We start from the raw sequence: 25,408 nt of genomic DNA, 5'->3' as shown, positions 1-25,408 counted from the left end.
GCTTTATTTTCTAATCCTTCTGTTCTGTGCAATATAAACATTGTATGATTCACTTGCAATATAGGGATTTGTGTTTCTAATACAAAGTGTCAGACAGGAAAATTCTGCTGAATTGTTGTTTTAAATAAGTCACATTTTGATGAGGGATTTGGTGCAAAAAAGATGTCAATCTATCTCATAAAACCTAAATAGCAATTGTAGTAATTTTAGAATAATTGCAAATAAAGTGGAGTTTACAAAAATGTGAAAACAAATTTTACAGTTGCATTAGTTTGCAGTCTTGGGACACACTCCTTGTAAAGCCTTGATTTAGTTTATCTTATCTCCTCTACCAATTAGTAACTGATTTAAACAAATTTCTGCACTGGTCAGCCAATCACTGTGTAGAATGTTTTCATTGCGATAGTTCTGAATCTTATGTGGTTTCAATTACAAGAAAAGCAGGCAATTAAATAAAAACATAAAAAAATACCACACATTAAGTGTAAACCATGGGTCCAATTATTACATATTCTGATAAACAACTTATTCTGAGGAGATGGAAACAGGATATTCCTTCTACACGAGAATGGGGAATACAAGTTTCAACAACTATTTCCCTTTAAACATATCACTATTTCCAATTAGATAGTAATGACTTACTAAAATTCTTGTAGGATTAATACTTCAACTCAGGAACGTGGCTTATTAATTTATTACTGTTTGGGGATCAAAAGGTGTCTTGTCCCTAGTGAGTTGTGAGGGTTAAATTAGGTTAACTAGTTCTATTCCAGTTATAACATTACCATTTTATTTACTGAGAAACTGATCAAGAAGCGCAAAATCTACTCATATTATTTTATTTTTGTTGTATTTACTATTTGATTGTATACTGTACTCTTATACAGCATTGTTTAACCCTTTAAGGACACAGCTTTCAGTTTGCTCAATTGTTTTATGACGGAAAAATTCCGTCATATGTCCTTAAGAGGTTAAAGGGACATTATATATTATATATATATATATATTATATATATATATATATATATATATATATACTGAACAAAGTGCACTCCAGATTTTCAATCAACATAAGCCCTGGGTGCTGATCACAAAAGTAATATGAACAAAACAGAGTAGCACTCCAAAGGTCTTTCAAAGATAGTAGTCACTTTAATAGTGAACGTTTTCGGATCACAGTAAGTCTGAGGATGGATCCCATGTGATCCGAAAACGTTCACTATTAAAGTGACTACTATCTTTGAAAGACCTTTGGAGTGCTACTCTGTTTTGTTCATAAATATATATATATATATAAACTTTGCAATATACTTAATTATTTATGTTGTCCCCTGTCCTGTAATTCGATTCTGAAATAATGAACATTTCAGTTCCTGTTAAAAATGGAAGTGCAGAACACTGTTATATTCCACGCAGCCACTGGCTGCTCACTCTAGTGACCTATTTATAACTGCCCCTAATTGGCCTCAGCAGAGAAAGCAAAACTAAGTTACAACATGGCAGCTCCCATTGTTTTACAAAAACTAAAACTTTACACTTATTTTTTTTAATATTCAAACTAATTCAAGTTAAAAAAAATATCCATTTACATGTTATTCTCATACTAATCTTTTCTTTGAATGCTTCACATTCTATCTAGCATTTGTTTAGTGTTTAATGTCCCTTTAAGTGTCTCTTTATTTTTGTATACAGCTGTTATTTTTTTTTTATAAATAAAGCATGTAAAAAAGATTAGAAAAAAAAAAACTCCAGTGGGGAAAAAATAATCAAACATTTAGAGATCTTCTTTGTCTGTAACATTTGCCCTTTGTGCATCCACCTTAATTGTCAGCTAGTAGCAATCAGCTGGCAATTTGAGCAGCAAGCAGTGAGTTTTCTACTTGAATGCTAGCGTAAGTGTTGCCGGAGGCAGCATGAAAAGGACAGTTTAGGATAGAGAGGAAGTTATGCAGCCCTATGAGCCATACTGAGTTTAATGCTCCATAGTGGCTGATCATAAACAAAATATATAGAAAGCACCTCTCAAGCCCAGGCAACAGATTTGTTTTTATTTTTGTCTATAAAAAAGAACAAAATTGGTCCAAATACAACTTTTGTAACTCAGCTTGGGAAACTAACTATATAGTTTAATAAATAATTGTTTGTCAATCAAAGAGTATCAGCCATACTGTATATATTTTGTTTATGTGTTATCTTGATGAGCCAATTAAAATTCTAGAGGAAATGTTCTCCTTGACATTGCTTCTAGCGTTAGATTGTTTACATAGAACAAAAGTGGACAATCAAGTATAGAATGTAACATTCTTGTACAATATCCTAATATTGACACCTATAGGCTTATATAGTGGATTATGAGAATCCATATTGAAATGTTAATAATCCAATAGTATGATGAGACATTTGATGGAGAAAAGTTAACATTTTAATTTAAAAGGAATATTGACAAAGCATATCATCATACTAGCTAGATAAGAAGATTCAAAATATTAAAATATTATAATTAGTTCAGGAACGTTTTGATTTCCTGGAAAACACATTTTTTTTTTTTTTTTTTTTTTTTTTAAAGAAATAGGAACTTTATATTAATGTTTTAAACCTTACGACCTCTACATAAGGGTATTTATGGGTTTATTTATGTAAAATGTTAATAAGTTCTTTAGGTCATTAAAATCACTTTGCTTAATGTCACAAATTTTAGATTATAAAATATTTACTCAATTCGGATTTTTTTTTCTTTTCTGTTTTGTTATGATTGAACCTTTATTGGAAGTTTAGTAAACGAAGAATGTTACTAAATTGATATACTATTTTGCAGTTTTAGATCATATTTATTGTTTTGTATTCTGGTTTGTGAAATAAAATTAAAAATGGACTGTTGAACACAAACTACAATTTTCTATTGTTTGTTGTGACCTTGTAACATGCTACATAGTCACTGCTTGATCAGGCCAGGTGCTCATTTATATGTGTTCCTAACTGTTCACAGCAGAGGATACAAGAAAAACATATTCAAGAGGCTTTTAAGGAGTGTGTTCCTGCTAAAGTGCTTATATATATAATAAAAAATAACAATGTCACTTAAAGGGACATAAAACCTAAACATTTTCTTTCATGATTCAGTCAGAGAAGGCAATTTAAAACAACTTTCTAATTTACTTCTATTATCAAATTGTTTTTGTTCTTTTAGTATCTTTTGTTGAAAAGCAGGTAGGTAAGCTCAGGTGCGTGCATCTGTCTTGAGCACTATATGGCATCAGTTTTGCAAGAATATCATCCATTTACAAGAGCCCTAGAGGGCAGCACTATTTCCTGCAATTTACTAGTCCAGACACCTACCTAGGTATCTCCTAAATAAAGAACACCATAGGAACAAAGTAAAGAATCCCATGGGTATGAAGCAAATTTTATAATAGAAGTAAATTGGAATTTGTATGCTCTGTCTGAATCACAAAAGAAAAGGTTTGGGTTTCATATCCCTTTAAGCAATAATATTTATGTATCTCAAGAGTCATTTAGTTTAGAACAAAATTACCAGAAAAGGTTAACACCAGATGATCTGTAAAAGTAAAGTCAAAATTAAACGTTCATGATTCAGATACAGCATGTTATTTTTAAACAACTTTCCAATTTACTTCTATAACAACATTTTCTTTTGTTTTTTGGTATCCTTTGTTAAACAGTAAGGCTCACGAGCAGCAATGCACTACTGGAAGTTAGCTGAACATATATGGCGAGTCATAGACAAAAGGCATTTACCAATAAGCAGCTAGCTCCCAGTAGTGTATTGCTGCTCATGAGCCTACTCTTCAACAAAGGATACCAAGAAAAGAAAGCAAATTTAGTAATAGACATAAATTAGAATATTGTTTAATATTGCACACTCTATCTGAATCATGAAAGTTTAATTTTGACTTTATTGTCCCATTAATATAGCAAATAATTCCCTCCATCTTTAAGTACTCACTGGATTTAAATTGTAATATTGCATGTCCAGTGTACTGAATAATGCAATTCACATTAGTCATGTTCACTCAGTATGAGAATGTGCCAACGCGTTTTTCCACCTTACCATGGGCTGTTGATTTTCCACTTTGATGATGTCTTCGTAAATATCATCTTCTTCACACGGGAGGTCATAGTTATCATTATCCCCCAGATCATGTTCACTAAACATAAAAAGAACACATTATATTAGTGACTATAGTCCATCTGATCTTTTACAGTAACTCACATCTATAAGTATAATGAGATGTGAAGAATCTAAACTACTGCTAATGATAAGAGGCATATATTTGCTGGCACCAATCAGCAGCTAGCACCCAGTAGTGTATTGCAGCTCCTGAGCCTACCTAGGTATGCTCTTCAACAAACGATACCAGTAGAAGAAAGCAAATGATATTATAGAAGCAAACTGGAAAGATGTTTAAAATGGTAATCTCTATGTGAAACATGAAAAAAACGTTTGTTTTTTATGTCCCTTTAAAATGTAACATCAGTTAGTCAATAATTGCACATATACATTTTTGTACTTGTGTTTAAATAAAACAATATTAATTTAAAGGTTATCTTGCACTTTTAATGATCACTTTTATGATAAATACATCTTCATACCCATGAGAAATTGCCTGTTTTCTTTGTGTCTCTTGGAGTCCAAAGGGTTGATCTTTCTGATTTTTTCCTGACAAATTTCAAAAATGTACTTGAATTTGCTGACCCCCTGTACCATGTGACAGCTATCAGCCAATCACAGACTCATATGCATATACACTGTGAACTCTTGCACATGCTCAGTAGAAGCTGGTGCCTCAGAAAGTGTGTATCTGCACAATGTGATAATAAAAGTAAATTGGAAAGACTTAAACTTGCATACTCTATCTGAGCCATGATAGTTTATTTTTGACTTTGGTATCCCTTTAATATACCCCTTATGTGTCCCTTTAAAATCTGAGAATTTGCTTGGTTTTGTTAAACTTTTAAATGAACGACAACCTAATAGAGAATAACTTTTTTTTTGCAAGTAATTCCCTTCACATCAGCAGAAAGTGATTTTAAGCAGAAACACTGTGTCACTTTATATTTTCCTCTGCTTTCAGCCCTGAAGAAGTAATGAGGCTCTATGCGCCTTGCATCTGCCGCCTCCGAGCTTTTTTTTCATGCTGGGTTGGACGAAAAGTCAGAGTTCAAAAAAACATACACATCTCTGTCAGAATGTTGCCTCTACTCAGTATATTGTCTCTCCAGCGCACATGGGAACAAGGCAAGCCACAATCTGCTGTTTATCTGACCCGCTCACATGGCATCTGCCGCCAGTGTGAAAAAACCTGAATCAGACTGGCACAGGAAAACGGTAGGACATCTGACAACCAGAGGGTATTTGTGTACAGCAAGAGAGCAGCTAAGGCAATCTAACTTCTTCAATAAATCTAAAATCTTTGTGTGTTTCACTTTTACACAAAGAAATCTGGTTTCGAAAAAAGCAAAATGCCTATTCAGCCTTTGTCTTAAAACGCATGACACGAATGAACATGTCTAGTAAATTGTGTTGCCACTTATCTCCAATATTTATCTGAACAGTCCATTATTTTAGCAGGCTGTCCAGTAAAATCTAAACAAAAATACTGGATACTTAAAGGGACATTATACACTCATTTTTTCTTTGCATAAATGGTTTGTAGATGATCTATTTATATAGCCCATAGAGTTGTTTTTTTTTTAAATGTATAGTTTTGCTTATTTTTAAATAACATTGCTCTGATTTTCAGACTCTTAACCAAGCCCCAAAGTTTTATGAGAATAACGTCAGATACCTACTCCAGCTTGCTCCTGTTTGTGTAAAGGGTCTTTTCATACAAAAGAAGGGGAGGGGGAGTGTCTTATTTCCCACGTGTAGTAGGCATTCCAGCTAACCTTTTCAACTGAGAGCTTCTAAGTAAGCTTTTAAATAGTTTTATACTGGATTTTTATATCAGTATCTGTGCATCTTATTCTTTATTGTAGTGTCTATTACATGCAGTTATATGAAAATGAGTGTATACAGTCCCTTTAAAGGGCCATGACACCCAAATGTTGAAACAATTGAAAGTGATGCAGCATAGCTGTAAACATCGGACTAGAAAATATCATCACTATAATTTTAGTGTAGACTGTCCCTTTAAAGTGATATGAAACGCCTTACTTTTTCCTTCATGATTCAGATAGAACATACAATTTTAAACATATTTCCAATTTATTTATATTATCTAATTTGCTTCATTTTCTTTGTATCCTTTAGCTCATGAGCTAGCTTCTGATTGGTGGCTGCATATATATGCCTCTTCTAGTTGGCTTACCAACGTGTTCAGCTAGCTCTCAGTAGTGCATTGCTGATTCTTTAACAAAGGATACCAAAAGAATGAACAAAAATGGGAAGTTGTTTAAAATTGTATGCTCTATCTGAATCATGAAAGAAAAAAAATAGGGTTTCATGTCCCTGTAAAGTGTTTCCTGAGTGTCAGCTAAAGGTATAAGGTCTAATTTGCCTCTACACAATACACAAATGGCCTGAAAGAGGTCACAGTGATTTAGTGCGGTGTTTTCCAACTCCAGTCCCTATGCCGCACCAACAGACCAGATTTTCTTGATATCTGAACTAGATCACAGAATACATAATCAGCTGATCAGTAACCATGGTTACTAACCTGCTCTCACCCATTAGCTGATTATTTTACCTGTGCTCTAGTTCAGATATCATGAAAATCTGGCAAACTGATGTGCTCTAAGGAATGGAGTTGAAGAACACAGATGTAGTCTGTGTGTTACTGTCAGCTAAGAAGGGTAAAACACTGTTTTAGGTGTTACTGGCAGTTATGGGAGTGTGAGCAAGAGAGGAGATACAAAGAGGTAGAGTAAGAGGGGGAGGAGATTGTGAGTGAGAGAGGAAAGATAAAGAGAGAGTAAGAGGTGAGAAAGATTGTGAGTGAGAGAGGAAAGATAAAGAGAGAGTAAGAGATGAGAGAGATTGTGAGTGAGAGAAGAGAGATAAAGAGAGAGTAAGAGGTGAGAGAGATTGTGAGTGAGAGAGGAAAGATAAAGAGAGAGAATAAGAGGTGAGAGAGAGAGGAAAGAGAGGAGATACAAAGAGGTAGAGTAAGAGGGGGAGGAGATTGTGAGTGAGAGAGGAGCGATAAAGAGAGAGTAAGAGGTGAGAGAGATTGTGAGTCAGAGAGGAAAGATAAAGTGAAATTAAGAGTTGAGAGAGATTGTGAGTGAGAGAAGAGAGATAAAGTGAGAGTATGAGGTGAGAGAGATTGTGAGAGAGTAGAGATATGAGAGAGATTGTGAGTGAGAGAGGAGCGATAAAGAGAGAGTAAGAGGTGAGAGAGATTGTGAGTGAGAGAAGAGAGATAAAGAGAGAGAGTAAGAGGTGAGAGAGATTGTGAGTGAGAGAGGAAAGATAAAGAGAGAGTAAGAGGTGAGAAAGATTGTGAGAGAGAGGAAAGATAAAGAGAGAGTAAGAGATGAGAGAGATTGAGTGAGAGAGGAAAGATAAAGAGAGAGTAAGAGATGAAGAGATTGTGAGTGAGAGAAGAGAGATAAAGTGAGAGTATGAGGTGAGAGAGATTGTGAGAGAGTAGAGATATGAGAGAGATTGTGAGTGAGAGAGGAGCGATAAAGAGAGTAAGTAAGGTGAGAGAGATTGTGAGTGAGAGAAGAGAGATAAAGAGAGAGAGTAAGAGGTGAGAGAGATTGTGAGTGAGAGAGGAAAGATAAAGAGAGAGAGAGTAAGAGGTGAGAAAGATTGTGAGTGAGAGAGGAAAGATAAAGAGAGAGTAAGAGATGAGAGAGATTGTGAGCGAGAGAGGAAAGATAAAGAGAGAGTAAGAGATGAGAGAGATTGTGAGTGAGAGAAGAGAGATAAAGTGAGAGTATGAGGTGAGAGAGATTGTGAGAGAGGAGAGATATGAGAGAGATTGTGAGTGAGAGAGGAGCGATAAAGAGAGAGTAAGAGGTGAGAGAGATTGTGAGTCAGAGAGGAAAGATAAAGTGAAATTAAGAGTTGAGAGAGATTGTGAGTGAGAGAGGAGCGATAACGCAAGAGTTAGAGATGAAAGAGATTGTGAGAGAGAGAGGAAAGATAAAGAGAGAGTGTAAGAGGTGAGAGAGATTGTGTGAGAGAGAGGAGAGAGAGAGAGAGACAGTAAGAGGTGAGAGAGATTGTGAGAGAGAGAGGAGAGATAAAGTGAGAGAGTAAGTGGTGAGAGAGTAAGAGGTGAGAGAGATTGTGAGAGAGAGAGATGAGAGATAAAGAGAGAGAGTTAGAGATGAGAGAAACTGTGAGTGAGTGAGAGAGGAGAGAAAAAGAGAGAGAGTAAGTGGTAAGAAAGATTGTGAGTGAGAGAGGAGAGATAAAGATATAGAGAGTAAAAGGTGAGAGAGATAGTGAGAGAGGAGAGAAAGAGAGAGAGAGTAAGTGGTGAGAGACATTGTGAGTGAGAGAGGAGAGATAAAGAGAGAGAGTAAGAGGTGAGAGAGATTGTGAGTGAGAGAAGAGATATAAAGAGAGAGTAAGTGGTGAGCGACATTGTGAGTGAGAGAGGAAAGATAAAGAGAGATTGTGAGTGAGTGAGAGAGGAAAGAAAGAGAGAGTAAGAGGTGAGAGAGATTGTGAGTGATAGAGGAGAGATAAAGAGAGAGAGTAAGAGGTGAGAGAGAGAGAGGAAAGAATAAAGTGAGAGTATGAGGTGAGAGAGATTGTGAGAGAGGAGAGATATGAGAGAGTAAGAGGTGAGAGAGATTGTGAGTGAGAGAGGAAAGATAAAGAGAGAGTAAGAGGTGAGAGAGATTGTGAGTCAGAGAGGAAAGATAAAGTGAAATTAAGAGTTGAGAGAGATTGTGAGTGAGAGAGGAGCGATAACGCGAGAGTTAGAGATGAAAGAGATTGTGAGAGAGAGAGGAAAGATAAAGAGAGAGAGAGTGTAAGAGGTGAGAGAGATTGTGTGAGAGAGAGGAGAGAGAGAGAGAGAGACAGTAAGAGGTGAGAGATTGTGAGAGAGAGAGGAGAGATAAAGTGAGAGAGTAAGAGGTGAGAGAGATTGTGAGAGAGAGATGAGAGATAAAGAGAGAGAGTTAGAGATGAGAGAAACTGTGAGTGAGTGAGAGAGGAGAGATAAAGAGAGAGAGTAAGTGGTGAGAGACATTGTGAGTGAGAGAGGAGAGATAAAGAAAGAGGAGGGTAGAGGTGAGAGAGATTTGTGGGTGAGAGAGGAAAGATAAAGAGAGAGAGAGTAAGAGATGAGAGAGATTGTGAGTGAGAGAGGAAAGATAAAGAGAGAGTAAGAGGTGAGAGAGATTGTGAGTGATAGAGGAGAGATAAAGAGAGAGAGAGTAAGAGGTGAGAGAGAGAGAGAGAGAGAGAGAGAAAGAATAAAGGAGAGTATGAGGTGAGAGATTGTGAGAGAGGAGAGATATGAAGAGTAAGAGGTGAGAGAGATTGTGAGTGAGAGAGGAGAGATAAAGAATGAGAGTAAGAGGTGAGAGAGATTGTGAGTCAGAGAGGAAAGATAAAGTGAAATTAAGAGTTGAGAGAGATTGTGAGTGAGAGAGGAGCAATAACGCGAGAGTAAGAGATGAAAGAGATTGTGAGAGAGAGAGGAAAGATAAAGAGAGAGAGAGTGTAAGAGGTGAGAGAGATTGTGTGAGAGATAGGAGAGAGAGAGAGGAGAGATAGAGGAGAGATAAAGAGAGAGAGTGTGTAAGAGGTGAGAGAGATTGTGTGAGAGAGAGGAGAGATAAAGTGAGAGTAAGAGAGGAGAGATATTGTGAGTGAGAGAGGAGAGATAAAGAGAGAGAGATTGGTGAGTGAGAGAGGAGAGATAAAGTGAGAGTAAGAGGTGAGAGAGGATTGTGAGTGTGTGAGAGAGAGAGAGAGAAGAGGAGAGAAAAGAGAGAGAGGAGAGAAAAGAGAGAGGTGAGAGATGTGTGAGAGGAGAGATAAAGTGAGAGTAAGAAGTGAGAGAGATGTGTGAGTGAGAGATAAAGAGAGAGAGTAAGATGGTGAGAGAGCTTGTGGGTGAGGAGAGGAAAGATAAAGAGACAGAGTAAGAGGTGAGAGAGATTGTGAGTGAGAGAGGAGAGGTAAAGAGAGAGTAAGAGATGAGAGATTGTGAGTGAGAGAGAGAGAAGAGAGAGAGAGAGAGAGGAGAGAAAAGAGAGAGGTGAGAGATTGTGAGTGAGAGAGAGAGATAAAATGAGAGATTAAGAGGTGAGAGAGCTTGTGGGTGAGAGAGGAAAGATAAAGAGACAGAGTAAGAGGTGAGAGAGATTGTGATGAGAGGAGAGGTAAAGAGAGAAGTAAGAGATGAGATTGTGAGTGAGAGAGAGAGAGAGAGAGAGAGAGAGAGAGAGAGAGAGAAAAGAGAGAGGTGAGAGATTGTGAGTGAGAGAGGAGAATAAAGTGAGAGTAAGAGGTGAGAGAGATTGTGAGTGAGAGAGATAAAGAGAGAGTAAGATGAGAGAGATTGTGGAGAGAGAGAGGAGAGATAAAATGAGAGATTAAGAGGTGAAGAGATTGTGAGAGAGAGAGCTAAAGAGAGAGAGTAAGAGGGGAGAGAGATTGTGAGTGAGAGAGGAGAGATAAAGAAGAGTAAGAGAATGTGAGTCAGAAGGAAAGAGAGAGTAAGAGTGGACTGTGAGGGAGAGGTTAAGGCCCAGATTTATCAAACGGTTGGACCGCTGCTTTTCTCACCTGTTATGTGGCATATCTCATTCCCCTCCCCCGGTACTTTCAACTGGGTGAGATTGATTGGCCCCTGCTCACGCATGTGCAGGGAGGCAGCGTACGTTGCACACTAGACGATAGTTGCGGTGCAGCATATTTTCTGCTCGCTTGACGCGCAAAGTGGCAGACAAGGGTGTAAAAACATAATTTATGTAGAACTTACCTGATAAAATTAATTTCTTTTCATATTGGCAAGAGTCCATGAGCTAGTGACTTATGGGATATACAATCCTACCAGGAGGGGCAAAGTTTCCCAAACCTCAAAATGCATATAAATACACCCCTCACTACACCCACAATTCAGTTTAACGAATAGCCAAGTAGTGGGGGTGATAGAGAAAGGAGTAAAAAGCATCAACAAAGGAATTTGGAAATAATTGTGCTTTATACAAAAAAATCATACCCACCATAGAAAGGGTGGGCCATCATGGACTCTTGCCAATATGAAAGAAATTAATTTATCAGGTAAGTTAAAATTATGTTTTTCTTTCATGTAATTGGCAAGAGTCCATGAGCTAGTGGCGTATGGGGATAGCAATACCCAAGATGGTGGAACTCCACAGCAAGAGTCACTAGAGAGGGTGATAAAATAAAAACAGCCATTTCTCGCTGAAGAAAATTAATCACAACCCAAAATATAAGTTTATTTTCATAAATAAAGGAAAAAACTTAAAACATAAGCAGAAGAATCAAACTGAAACAGCTGCCTGAAGAACTCTTCTACCAAAAACTGCTTCCGAAGAAGCAAATACATTCAAAAACGGTAGAATTTAGTAAATTGTATGCAAAGAAGACCAAGTGCTGCTTTGCAAATCTGATCAACTGAAGCATCATGTCCTAAAAGCCCACAAGTGGAGACTGATCTAGTAGAATGAGCTGTAATTCTCTGAGGGCGGGGCCTGACCCGACTCCAAATAAGCCTGATGAATCAAAATGCTTAACCACAGATGCCAAGGAAAAAGGGCAGAAGCCTTCTGACCTTTCCTAGGACCAGAAAAGATAAACAAATAGATTAGAAGTTCTTCCTGAAATCTTAAGTAGCTTCAACATAATATTTCAGAGCTCTCACCACATCCAAAGAATGTAAAGATCTCTCCAAAGAATTCTTAGGATTAGGACACAAGGAAGGGACAACAATTTCTCTATTAATGTTGTTAGAATTCACAACCTTAGGTAAAAATTTAAATGAAGTCCGCAAAACTGCTTATCCTGATGAAAAATCAGAAAAGGAGATTCACAAGAGAGAGCAGATAATTCAGAAACTCTTTCTAGCAGAAGAGATGGCCAAAAGGAAACAACACTTTCCAAGAAAGTAGTTTAATGTCCAAAGAACGCATAGGCTCAAATGGAGGAGCCTGTAAAGCCTTCAAAACCAATTAAAGACTCCAAGGAGGAGAGATTGATTTAATGACAGGCTTGATACGAACCAAAGCCTGTACAAAACAGGGAATATCAGGAAGCTTAGCAATCTTTCTGTGAATTAAACAGAAAGAGCAGAGATTTGTCCCTTCAAGGAACTTGCAGACAAACCCTTATCCAAACCATCCCTGAAGAAACTGTAAAATTCTAGGAATTCTAAAAGAATGCCAAGAGAATTTATGAGAGGAACACCATGAAATGTAAGTCTTCCAAACTCAGATAATAAATCTTTCTAGAAACAGATTTACGAGCCTGCAACATAGTATTAATCACTGATCAGAGAAACCTCTATGACTAAGCACTAAGCGTTCAATTTCCACACCTTCAAATTTAATGATTTGAGATCCTGATGGAAAAACGACCTTGAGACAGAAGGTCTGGCCTTAATGGAAGTGGCCAAGGTTGGCAACTGGACATCCAAACAAGATCCGCATACCAAAAACCTGTGTGGCCATACTGGAGCCACCAGCACACAAACTATTGCTCTATGATGATTTTGGAGATCACTCTTGAAGAAGGGCGGGAAAATATAAGCAGGTTGATAACACCAAGGAAGTGTCAACACATCCACTGCTTCCGCCTGAGGATCCCTGGACCCTGGACAGGTACCTGGGAAGTTTCTTGTTTAGATGAGAAGCCATCAGATCTATTTCTGGAAGACCCCACATCTGAACAACCTGAGAAAACACATCTGGATGGAGGGACCACTCCCCCGGATGTAAAGTCTGACGGGTGAGAAAATGTGCTTCCCAATTGTCTATACCTGGGATATGAACCGCAGAAATTAGTCAGGAACCGGATTCTTCCCAAGCAAGTATCCAGGATACTTCTTTCATAGCTTAGGGGACTGTGAGTCCCATCCCTTGATGATTGACATATGCCACAGTTGTGATATTGTCTTGTCCTGAAAACAAATGAACGGTTCTCTCATCAACAGAGGCCAAATCTGAAGAGCCCTGAAAATCGCACGGAGTTCCAAAATATTGATTGGTAATCTCGCCTCTTGAGATTTCCAAACCCCTTGTGCTGTCAGAGATCCCAAACAGCTCCCCAACCTGAAAGACTCGCATCTGTTGTGATCACAGTCCAGGTTGGACGAACAAAAGAGGCCCCTAGAACTATACGAGGTGATCTAACCACCAAGTCAGAGATAGTCGAACATTGGGATTTAAGAGATATTAATTGTGATATCCTTGTATATTCCCTGTACCATTGGTTTCAGCATACAAAGCTGGAGGAGGGTCTCATATGAAAATGAGCAAAGGGGATCGCGGTCCGATGCTGCAGACATGAGACCTAAAACTTACCATTCACATAGCTACTGAAGGGAATGACTGAGACTGAAGGTTCCGACAGGCTGCACCAACCAATTTTAAACGTCTCTTGTCTGTTAGAGACAGAGTTATGGACACTGAATCTATCTGGAAACCTAAAAAGGTGACCCTTATCTGAGGAATCAAAGAACGTTTGGGGTAAATTGATCCTGAAAACCATGTTTTTTCGAAGAAACCACACTAGTTGATTCATGTAAGATTCTGCAGAACGTAAAGACTGAGCTATTACCAAGATATTGTCCAAATAAGGAAACACCGCAATACCGCCGTTCTCTGAGTAGAGAGTAGGGCACCGAGAACCATTGAAAAGATTCTTGGAGCTGTCGCTAGGCCAAAAGGAAGAATGACAAATTGGTAATGCTTGTCTATAAAAGAGAATCTCAGAAACTGATAATGATCTGGATGAATCGGAATATGAATATATACATCCTGTAAGTCTATTGTGGACATATAATGCCCTTGTTGAACAAAAGGCAGAATAGTCCTTATATTCACCATTTTTCAAAGTTGGGTACTCTTACATAACGATGCAAACTATTTCAGATCCAGAACTGGTCTGAATGAATTTTCTTTCTTTGGGACAATGAATAGATTTGAATAAAACCCCAGACCCTGTTCCTTGAAATGGAACTGGCATGATTTACCCCTGAAAACTCCTGGTCTGGAAACACACTTCAGGAAAGCCTTGAGCCTTTACTAGGATTTGCTGGGATGCGTGAGGAAAAAAATATCTTCTCACAGGAGGTCTTAACTCTGAATCCTATTGATTTTCTCATTGATTTTGGACAGGAATTGTCCAAACATCTCTTGAAAAATCTTAATCTGTCCCCCTACCAGCTGAGCTGGAATGAGGGCTCGCACCTTGCATTGCGGACTTGGGGGCTAGGCTTTGGATTCTTAAATGGCTTGGATTTATTCCAATTTGAAGAAGGTTTCAATTGGAAACAGATTCTTGGGGGAAGGGATTAGGTTTCTGTCTCTTATTTTGTCGAAAGGAACGAAAACTGTTTAGAAGCTTTAGATTTACCCCTTAGGATCTTTTATCCTGAGGCAAAAAAACTCCCTTCCCCCCAGTGACAGTTGAAATAATCGAATCCAACTGAGAACCAAATAATTATTACCTTGGAAAGAAAGAGATAGCAATCTGGATTTAGAAGTCATGTCAGCATTCCAAGATTTGAGCCACAAAGCTCTTCTAGCTAAAATAGCTAAAGACATAGATTTAACATCAATTTTGATGATATCAAAAATGTCATCACAAATAAAATGATTAGCATGTTGAAGCACAGTGAACAATGCTAGACAAATCAGAATCCAATTCTTGTTGCGCTAAATTTTTCCAACCAAAAAGTTGATGCAGCTGCAACATCAGCCAAAGAAATTGCAGGCCTAAGAAGATGACCCGAATATAAATAAGGCTTTCCTTAGATAATATTCAAGGTTCCTATCTAAAGGATCTTTAAAAGAAGTACTATCTTCCAAAGGAATTGTAGTACGTTTAGCAAGAGTAGAGATGAGCCCCATCAACTTTGGGGATCTTTTCCCAAAACTCCAATCTAACTGCTGGAAAAGGATAAAAAATTGTTTAACCTTGAAGAAGGAATAAAAGAAGTACCAGGGCCTATTCCATTCCTTAGAAATCATATTCAGAAATAGCATCAGGAACTGGAAAAACCTCTGGATTAACCACAGGGAGGTTTATAAACAGAATTTAAATGTTTACTAGTTTTAATATCAAGAGGACTAGTTACCTCAATATCCAATGTAATCAACACTTCTTTTAACAAAGAACAAAATATACTTCCATTTTTAAAATAAATAAGTAGATTTGTCAGTGTCAATATCTGAGGAAGGATCTTCTAAATCTGATAGATCCTCTTCAGAGGAGGATAATTCAGTATGTTGTCGATCATTTGAAATTTCATCAATTTTATAAGAAGTTTTAAAAGACCTTTTACGTTTATTAGAAGGCGGGATGGCAGACAAAGCCTTCTGAATAGAATCAAAAAATTATTTTAAATTCACAGGTATAGCTTGTACATTAGATGTTGAAGGGAACAGCAACAGGCAATAAATTATTACTGATGGACACATTTATCGGCATCATGGACAACTATTACAAACCACAGTTGGAGTATAATCTCCACAAGTTTACAACAAAATGCACTTAGCTTTGGTAGAACTGTTATCAGGCAGCAGGGTTCCAACAGTGATTTCTGAGACAGGATCAGATTGAAGACATCTTTGCAAATGTAAGAGAAAAAAACACATATAAAGCAAAATTATCAATTTCCTTATATGTCAGTTTCAGGAATGGGAAAAAATGCAAACAGTATAGCCCTCTGATAGAAAAAAAAGGCAAGAGGCATAAAGGAATGGGGTTTTAAATAATGAAAATATTTAGCGGCAAGTATGACGCACAACACAAACAGAATTTTTTTTTGGCGCTAACAACATCCGGAAATGACACACTCGCGTCATTGAAGACGCAACCTTGTGAAAGGACTCGGCGTCAACTAAGACGCCGGAAGTGATGAATTTGCGTCATTGAACATAACTTTGCACCAAAAAATCTTACGCCAAAAATGACGCAATATACTTTGGCATTTTGCGCCCTTTCAAGCCTAATTATGCTTAACCCAGGTAAGAAATACATTTTTCCTAAAAAATGCATTTCCCAGATATGAAACTGACAGTCTGCAAAAGGAATATACTGAAAACCTGAATCATGGCAAATATAAGTACAATACATATATTTAGAACTTTATATAAATACATAAAGTGCCAAACCATAGCTGAGAGTGTCTTAAGTAATGAAAACATACTTACCAAAAGACACCCATCCACATATAGCAGATAGCCAAACCAGTACTGAACGTTATCAGTAGAGGTAATGGAATATGAGAGTATATTGTTGATCTGAAAAAGGAGGTCGGAGATGAATCTCTACGACCGATAACAGAGAACCTTTGAAATAGATCTCCCGTGAGGAAAACCATTGCATTCAATAGGTGGATAGTCCTTCACATCCCTCTGACATTCACTGTACTCTGAGAGGAATCGGGCTTAAAAAATGCTGAGAAGCGCATATCAACGTAGAAATCTTAGCACAAACTTACTTCACACCACCTCCATAGGAGGCAAAGTTTGCAAAACTGAATTGTGGGTGTGGTGAGGGGTGTATTTATAGGCATTTTGAGGTTTGGGAAACTTTGCCCCTCCATGTAGGATTGTATATCCCATACGTCACTAGCTCATGGACTCTTGCCAATTACATGAAAGAAATGTCCGCCCCTGTCCGCCATACTTTGTTAAATCTGGCCTAAATAGGGGAGAAACAGAGATAACCAAGGATAAAATAAAAAGTTAAAACACTAAAGTGAAGAAAAATGAGATGCCATAAATTTTAATAAAAAGGAGATGATGATTGGTGACAGTAACAAAAATGTTTTGGGGCTGCATGTCCAAATACATCTTAGGCAGTAAAAACCTAAGAGGTTACTTCTCTTGGACTTGGAAAGTTGGGGGACTGGGCAAGTAAGTGGCAGATCAAATTCAATCTACATTTTTGGCAGCAAAAAAAAAACATGCAACATATTCTAAATGGGGATGAGTTAGGGATGAGAAGGACTTGGGATTTATTGTAGACTAGTCCTAAAGCCCATGTACACGGGCCATTTTTTGCAGTACTGAGCGGTCCCACCCCTTGCTCTCTCTCTATCCCCCTCTCTTTTGCTCTCTCTTTCTCCCCTCTATTTTGCTCTCTCTCCCCCACTCTACTGCTCTCTCTCCCCCTCTTTTCCTGTCTCTCTCCCTCTCTTTGGCTCTCTCTCCCCTCTCTCTTTTGCTCTCTCTCTCCCTTCATTTTGTGGTCTCTCCCTTCATTTTTGTCTCTCTCCCCTCTCTTTTGCTCTCTCTCCCCCTCTCTCTTTGCTCTCTCTCCCCCTCTCTTTAGCGCTCTCTCCCCCTCTCTTTTGCGCTCTCTATCTCCCCCTCTCTTTTGTGCTCTCTATCTCCCCCTCTCTTTTGTGCTCTCTATCTCCCCCTCTCTTTTGCGCTCTCTATCTCCCCCTCTCTTTTGCGCTCTCTATCTCCCCCTCTCTTTTGCGCTCTCTATCCCCTCTTTTGCTCTCTCCCCTTTCTTTTGCTCTCTCTCCCCCCTCTCTTTTGCTCGCTCTCTCTCTCTCCCCACTCTTTTGCTGTATCTCTCCCTCTCCTTTGCTCTCTCCCTCCTCTCTTATGCTCTCTCTCCCCCTCTCTTTTGTGCTCTCTCCCCCTCTCTTTTGCGCTCTCCCTCTCTTTTGCTGTATCTCTCCGTCTCTTTTGCTCTCTCCCCCATCTCTTTTGCTGTCTCTCTCCATCTCTTTTGCTCTCTCTCCCCTCTCTTTTACCCTCTCCCCTTTCTTTTGCTCTCTCTCCCCCCTCTTTTGCTCTCTCCCCCCTCTCTTTTGCTCTCTCCCTCTCTCCCCTCTCATTTGCTCTCTCTCTCCCCCTCTCTCTCCCCCCCTCTCATTTGCTCTCTCTCTCTCTCGCCCCTCTCTTTTGTGCCTTCTCCCCCCTCTTTTGCTCTCTCTCCCCTCTCTTTTGCCTCTCTCTCCCCCTCTTTTGCTCTCTCTCTCTCTCCCACTCTTCTGCTCTCTCCCCTCTCTCTTTTGATGTCTCTCTCCCCCTCTTTTGCTCTCTCTCTCTCCCACTCTTCTGCTCTCTCCCCTCTCTCTTATGCTCTCTCTCTTCCTCTCTTTTGCTCTCTCCCCCCCCTCTCTTTTGCTCTCTCTATGCTCCCTATTTTGCTCTCTACCCCCTCTTCTGCTCTCTCTATACCCCACTCTTTAGAGCTATCTGTCTCTCACAGCCAGTCGGGCCACGGCATCAGGCCCCGCCCGCTGTCACATCCGTCCCCACCCACCTCCCACCCGTCACCCTGGGCCCCGTCCACATCACGTCCGGCCCCCCCACATCACGCCCGCCCTGGCCAAGCTCACTCCACATCAGATGCCAGTGAGGTCAGTTGGATTAAGGCCAGGTGTGTTTGTCCTCGTGCGCAGTCTCTACTGCGCATGACAGCTTCAGACAAACACACTTGGCCTTTTATTATATAGGATAACAGACTTAGCAATAAGATATGTCAGTCTGCAGTTGCCGATGGCCAGGTAAGGTACGGTCATATATAAAACGCTGTATACATTTATGTGATGAAAATATAATTTTGCATATTATAAATCAATAGTAAGACAACCACTTTGAATATGCCGTTGCAACTTTGGGCGCCAGTTTTTAAGAAGGATATTATAGACATGGAAAAAAGTGCAAAGAAGGGATGACAACATCAATAAGGGGAATAGAAGATTTACATTATGAAGAAAGGCTGGAAAGGTAGTAATTTTTTACACTAGAAAGGAGACGTCTCTGAGAAGAAATGATTACACTATTACCAAGGAGTTTTCAAACATCTCCTTCAGGCCTCCGGTACAAGCAGCTTTTCAGGATTACCTGGATGAGAGCAGGTAAGAATAACAATGTTTAACTAATCAGCTGATTATTTCACCTCTACTCCAATTCAGATATCCTGAAAACCTGGCCTGTTACGGAAGGCCTGAGCACAGGGTTTCAAACCCCTGAACTATACCAACATTTACAGGGGCCCATACAAGCAGGTTATCAGCTGACATGTTTATCAATAGGACTGCACAAAGGACAAGAGGTTATCCAATGAGCTTAAAGGGACATTATAGACTCATTTTTTCTTTGCATAAATGTTTTATAGATCTATTTATATAGCCCATACAGTTTAAAAAAAAAAGGTATATTTTTGCTTATTTTTAAATAACATGCTCTGTTTTCAGATTCCTAACCAAGCCCCCAAAGTTTTTATGAGAATACAGTCAGCTACCTACTCCAGCATGCTCCTGTTTGTGTAAACGGTCTTTTCATATGCAAAAAAAAGGGGGAGGGGGGGTCTTATTTACGACCTGCAGTGGGCTTTCCAGCTACCTTTTCAACAGAGCTAACTGAGAGCTTCTAAGTTAAGTTTTAAAACCGTTTTATACTGGATTTTTATATCAGTATCTGTGCATCTTACTCTTTAAAATAGTGTCTTTTACTTGCAGTTATATGAAAATGAGTGTATACTGTCCCTTTAAAGGGCCATGACACCCAAATGTTGAAACACTTGAAAGTGATGCAGCATAGCTGTAAAAAGCTGACTAGAAAATATCACCTGAACATCTCTATGTAAAAAAGAAAGATATTTTACCTCACACCCACATATGAAAAGGACGTTAAGCATCAAATCAGTATGTCTGTCCCGGGACAGGCAAGGGAGTGAGCCTCATGCACACTCATCTTATTTCCCTAGTCAGTTAGTAGGGAAGTTTACTATGAAATCTCATGAGAGTTAAGTGAAATCTCATGAGATCACAGTAAAAGAGTTCATGACCTCTACTGTTGATGCTGATTGGCTGCTGTTCATTTCTTCATTTATTTTTTTTTACCTGCAGCTGAAGTATAACTTTTTACACAGCACTTACTCTGCTGAGCTGAGGAAATTGTGAGGTAAAATATCTTCCTTTTTTTACATAGAGATTCTCAGGTGATATTTTCCTTGTCAGCTTTTTACAGTTATACTGCTTCAGTTTCAAGTGATTTAGCATATGAGTATTATGTGGCTTTAAGGTACAGGCATTTCATCTAAAGCAGTGTAAGGCTTCTCTACAGTAAGGGTAAGGAATTATCTGCCTGATGAAGTTGTTTAAGCAAATTCAGTAGATTCTTTTGACTTGAGATTTTCTTGGTAAAACAGCATATACAAGACTATAGCAGTTAGTATTGACAGTAAAGTAGTTCGCTGGTCCAAAGAAAAACTTTATTGCCACATTGAAGTCAACATTTTTTTTTTGTTAGGAGAAAGCACTCGAAGTTAGAAGATCACAGAGGAGGCTTGTATAAGCATGAATAAGGGCTAGCAACTGAGCCATAAAGTTGCTTGTTAGTTTGTTTGACCCTGTGCTAATATGTATTAACGGTCAATTTTTTATATTTTGAGCAGCAGTCTCTTTCTATTTTTTTCACATTTAAGTCAATGAAGAAAGTTTTTTTTCCCCCATTAAAGGAACATGAAACCCAATTTTTTTCTTTCATGATTCAGATAGAGCATGCAATTTTAAGCAACTATCTAATTTAATCTTATTATTAGCTTTTCTTCGTTCTCTTGGAATGCTTTGTTGAATGAGCAGCAATGCACTACTGGTTTCTATCTGAACAAATGGGTGAGCCAATGACAATTGGTATATATATATATTATATATATATATATATATATATGCAGCCACCAATCAGCAGCTAGAACCTAGGTTCTTAGCTGCTCCTGAGCTTTCCTAGATAAACCTTTCAGCAAAGGAAAACAAAGGAAGGAAGCAAATTAAAATAATAGATGTAAATGGAAAGTTGTTTAAAATTGCTTTTCATCTAACTAAATTATGAAGAACAATTTTTGGGTTCCATGTCCCTTTAAGACACAATTGGAAATCGTTTGGATTCTGTGATTTTGCCTTTTTTTAGATTCAATAGTAGTAACAGGAATGTGTGAAAGGTTGAACTAGAAGGAGCAGATTATTATTCTGAACCTATATTGCAATATAACTAATTAAGCTGTTTTTATTATTTATTTTTAGTTATAATCTATGTATCTATAAGAAGGGATTTGAAAATGGAATAGGATTTTTAGAAGTTATTGTACACAGCAGGTACAAAGGCAGTTAATATTAGGTAGCAGCTTAAATGGGCAGTAAAGTAAAAATTTAAATTTCCAATTGACCTCTATTGCTAGATTTGCTTTGTTTATTATAGTATCCTTTGTTTAAGGGTAAACCTAGGTAGGCTAATAGGTACTTAGGAGTGTGCACATGTCATTTCATTCTGTGGCAGCAGTATTTGCAACTATATATAACATTGCTATTAATACTCATGTCAGATGACTTGTGAGGTGTGCACACTCCTGAGCTCAACTAGAAATTACTCTTTAACAATGGATACTAAGAGAACTAAGCAAAGTTGATAATAGAAGTAAATTGGAAAGTTGTTAAAAATTTGTATGATGGATCCTATGAGATTATGTTTTATTTTGACTTTACTGTCCCTTTTAAAGCCCAAATAAATGATAATGTATAAAAAGGGCATGAATGAGTTTTGAAAGAGTTTTGTCTTCATCTATCTATCTATAAAATATTGTTAAAAAAATGCTGACATATAGTGTTCTGATCTACTGTATAATGAAAAAAAATTGATCTTGAGTAAAAAAAAAAATTGCTTTTCCGTATATATTAAAGGGATAGTAAACACTAAGGGGTAGATTTACCAATGTCTGTCCGACATGATACGCTGTAGCGTATGATGTCCGACAGACATCACTGAATTTTAGCATTACACAAGCAGTTTCACCAGAACTGCTTGTGCGGTGTCGCCACCTGCAGATTCGTAGCAGGGGGTGTCAATCAGCCCGATCGTATAGCATTGGGTGGATTCAAGACCGTCAGCCTCAGAGGGCAGCAGCGGTCTTTAGACCACTGCTTCATAACTTGCTGTTTCCAAAAATTGTATTGTTTAAAAAGATAGATAATCCCTTTATTTACCATTCCCCAGTTTTGCACAACCAACACTGTTATAGAAATACTTTTTACCTCTGTGATTACCTTGTATCTAAACTTCTGCTGACTGCCTCCTTTTCTCAGACTTTTTGACAGACTTGCGTTTCAGGCAATTAGTGCTGACTCTTAAATAACTCCACGTGCATGATCACAATGTTATTTATATGAAACCCATGAACTAGCGACCCTCTAGCTGTGAAAAACTGTCAAATGCATTCAGATAATAGGCGGCCTTCAAGGGCTTAGAAATTAGCATATGTGGCTACCTAGTTTTAGCTTTCAAAAAGCAAATTTGATGATAAAAGTAAATTAGAATTTTTTTAAAAATGACATGCCCTTCTGAATCATGACAGTTTCATTTGGACTTTTACTATCCCTTTAACTAAGATTTGTACACAGCACGTAATCATCAGGACACACACTTGTTTTATGTTATCCCAGGACAAAGTTATAAAATCCCAAATTGCACCACCATATAAAATAAGCGAACAAATGTCTTGTTTCTCCTACAAACCAGTTAGAATCTTTTTCTCACATTTATGAAGCTGTAAATCACGTTAAGGATTTTTTTGGCAAAACAGTTTCTACAAAAAACACTTTTTTTCCCACCAGTACGAACTATGAACAGAAAAGCTTAGAAATGTTAAAAACATCTTAAAATACTTCCAGGCATCTTCTGCCTAAAGCAAAAACACCTTTTAATTTAGTCCATAACCATCTAGCGAAATATCACAAGTGACAGGCTACTATGTGTTCGTTTGGCCACAGGCCTGTTTTCTTGCCCGGCCTCGGATGCAAAATGATCATTAAAACGGTACTAGAAAAAAACTGACATTATGCCGAGGGTCTTTCATATGGAACTGTCAGAAAGCGATTTCACAGAGCTTGGGTAATGCAAAACAGAAAGAAGGTCACAAACAGCCCAGCAAATGCATCTCTCTCTCAGTCCCAAAACATCTTATGATAAAGTCAGGTTAGATTTACTTATTAAAGGGACATGAAACTCAAACATTTCCTTTCATGATTCTACTGTTAAATAAGCAGCAATGCATTACTTATAACTAATTGAACACATCAGGTGAGCCAATGAGAAGAGGCATACATGTCCAGCTGCCAATCAGCAGCTAGCTCCCAGAAGTGCATTGCAGCTCCTGAGCCTACCTAGATATGATTTTAAACAAAGGATACCAAGAGAACAAAGAAAATTAGATAACAGAAGTAAATTGGAACAAAAAGCCTCCAGTTCCTGTAAATTCTTGGGCTGTCTTGCATGAACTGCACGTTTGAGAACTACCCAGAGTGGCTCAATGATATTGAGGTCAGGAGACTGAGATGGCCACTCCAGAACCTTCAGTTTATTCTGCTGTAGACAATGACATGTCAACTTGGCCTTGTGTTTAGGATCATTGTCATGTTGGAATGTCCAAGTACATCCCATGCACAGCTTCCGGGGTGATGAATGCCAATTTTCCTCCAGCATTTTTTGATAACATACTGCATTCATCTTGCCATCAATTCTGACCAAATTTCCTGTGCCTTTGCAGCTCACACATCCCCAAAACATCAGCGATCCACCTCCGTGTTTCACAGTAAGAATGGTGTACCTTTCATCATAGGCCTTGTTGACTCCTCTCCAAATGTAGCGTTTATGGTTGTGGTCAAAAAGCTCAATTTTTGTCTCATCACTCCAATTGACTTTGTGCCAGAAGGTTTGAGGCTTTTCTCTGTGCTGTTTGGCGTATTGTAAGCGGGATACTTTGTGGCATTTGCGTAGTAATGGCTTTCTTCTGGCGACTCGGCCATGCAGCCTATCTTTCTTCAAGTGCCTCCTTATTGTGCATCTTGAAACAGCCACACCACATGTTTACAGAGAGTCCTGTATTTCACCTGAAGTTATTTGTGGGTTTTTCTTTGCATCCCGAACAATTTTCCTGGCAGTTGTGGCTGAAATTTTAGTTAGTCTACCTAACTGTGATTTGGTTTTAACAGAACCCCTCATTTTCCACTTCTTGATTAGAGTTTGAACACTGCTGATTGGCATTCTCAATTCCTTGGATATCTTTTTATATTCCTTTCCTGTTTTATACAGTTCAACTACCTTTTTCCCCAGATTCTTTGACAATTCTTTTGCTTTCCCCATGACTCAGAATCCAGAAACGTCAGTGCAGCACTGGATGAAAGATGCAAGGGTCTGTCAGGAGTCCAGAAACTCATTGACCTTTTATACACACACACTAATTACAAGCAAACAGATCACAGGTGAGGATGGTTACCTTTAATAGCCATTCAAACCCCTTTGTGTCAACTTGTGTGCATGTTATCAGGCCAAAATCACCAGGGTATGTAAACTTTTGATCAGGGTAATTTGGGTAGTTTCTGTTGTCATTATGATTTAAAAAGAGTAAACACAGTTGATTGATAATAAATGGCTTCAGCCAAACACTAACCATGAGTGAAATAAAAGTGTTTGTGTTATCATTCATATTCTCTGAAAAATGGCCAAGAAATCATAAATTCTGCCAGGGTATGTAAACTTATGAGCACAACTGTGTGTGTGTATATATATTTATATATATATATACTGTATATCTCAAAACGATAGCACTGCAACAGTATACGAAGTCCTGAAGATAGTGTTCATAATTTTTTTTCCAAAATGGCAGCCTCCATGATTAGAGGGAGGGGCATGGAATGTATTTAGTGTTCAGCGTCCATTTAACTGTTCCCTACTATAAGGGTTGTTGGATTAATTTAACTATTTTATATGTGCTTAGATCTCTAGATCTTACAATGAGAATCATCGTATTGCAGCGGTTTTCAAAGTCTTAGGCAATGGGCACTCCCCTGTGACACTCCACCCATAGCAAATGTTATTTTATTTGTTCTCTTTAAAGAATATTTTAATATTTCTTTTTAGTTTGGGTAATTTACATCTGATCCAGGGTTCACATAAAGCTTCCAATAGCTGATGCTGCTCAACTAAAAGAGTTTCACTCAAATTTCAATTTATACTTTTTTTATTCCTGTGTTAAATGCAAATTACTGGTCAAGAGAGCAAACACAACAATTTTGACCTTATCGACTTTCTTCCACCTACATCCCACCCTCTGCTTCATTCCTACCACAACCTGACAAGTGTCATTGTCTGTTTTAAAAAAAAAAGTTCTACGTTTTGCCAAAGTCAGCAACTGCTTGTGTTTTCCATAGGAAAGTGTTGCTGTGCCTGCCCCTTATATCGTCTAGCGCCCCCCTGGGGA

At 38.2% G+C, this 25,408-nt stretch overlaps 1 protein-coding gene across 1 annotated transcript in view; it reads right to left on the bottom strand.

The window, feature by feature from the left end:
• The window catches only part of VAV2 (vav guanine nucleotide exchange factor 2), a 523,802-nt gene that overhangs the window by 87,172 nt on the left and 411,222 nt on the right, over nucleotides 1-25,408 (bottom strand). Inside the window, exon 5 of the mRNA XM_053695707.1 lies at nucleotides 4,070-4,166. Coding sequence (XP_053551682.1) covers nucleotides 4,070-4,166 — 97 coding nt within the window. The remainder of the gene's footprint in view (nucleotides 1-4,069; nucleotides 4,167-25,408) is intronic.

This window comes from Bombina bombina, chromosome 12 (genome assembly GCF_027579735.1).
Source record: "Bombina bombina isolate aBomBom1 chromosome 12, aBomBom1.pri, whole genome shotgun sequence".
Lineage (NCBI taxonomy): Eukaryota > Metazoa > Chordata > Amphibia > Anura > Bombinatoridae > Bombina > Bombina bombina.
Note: the sequence above shows the minus strand (reverse complement) of the source record. Positions and strands in the feature narration are given on the sequence as shown.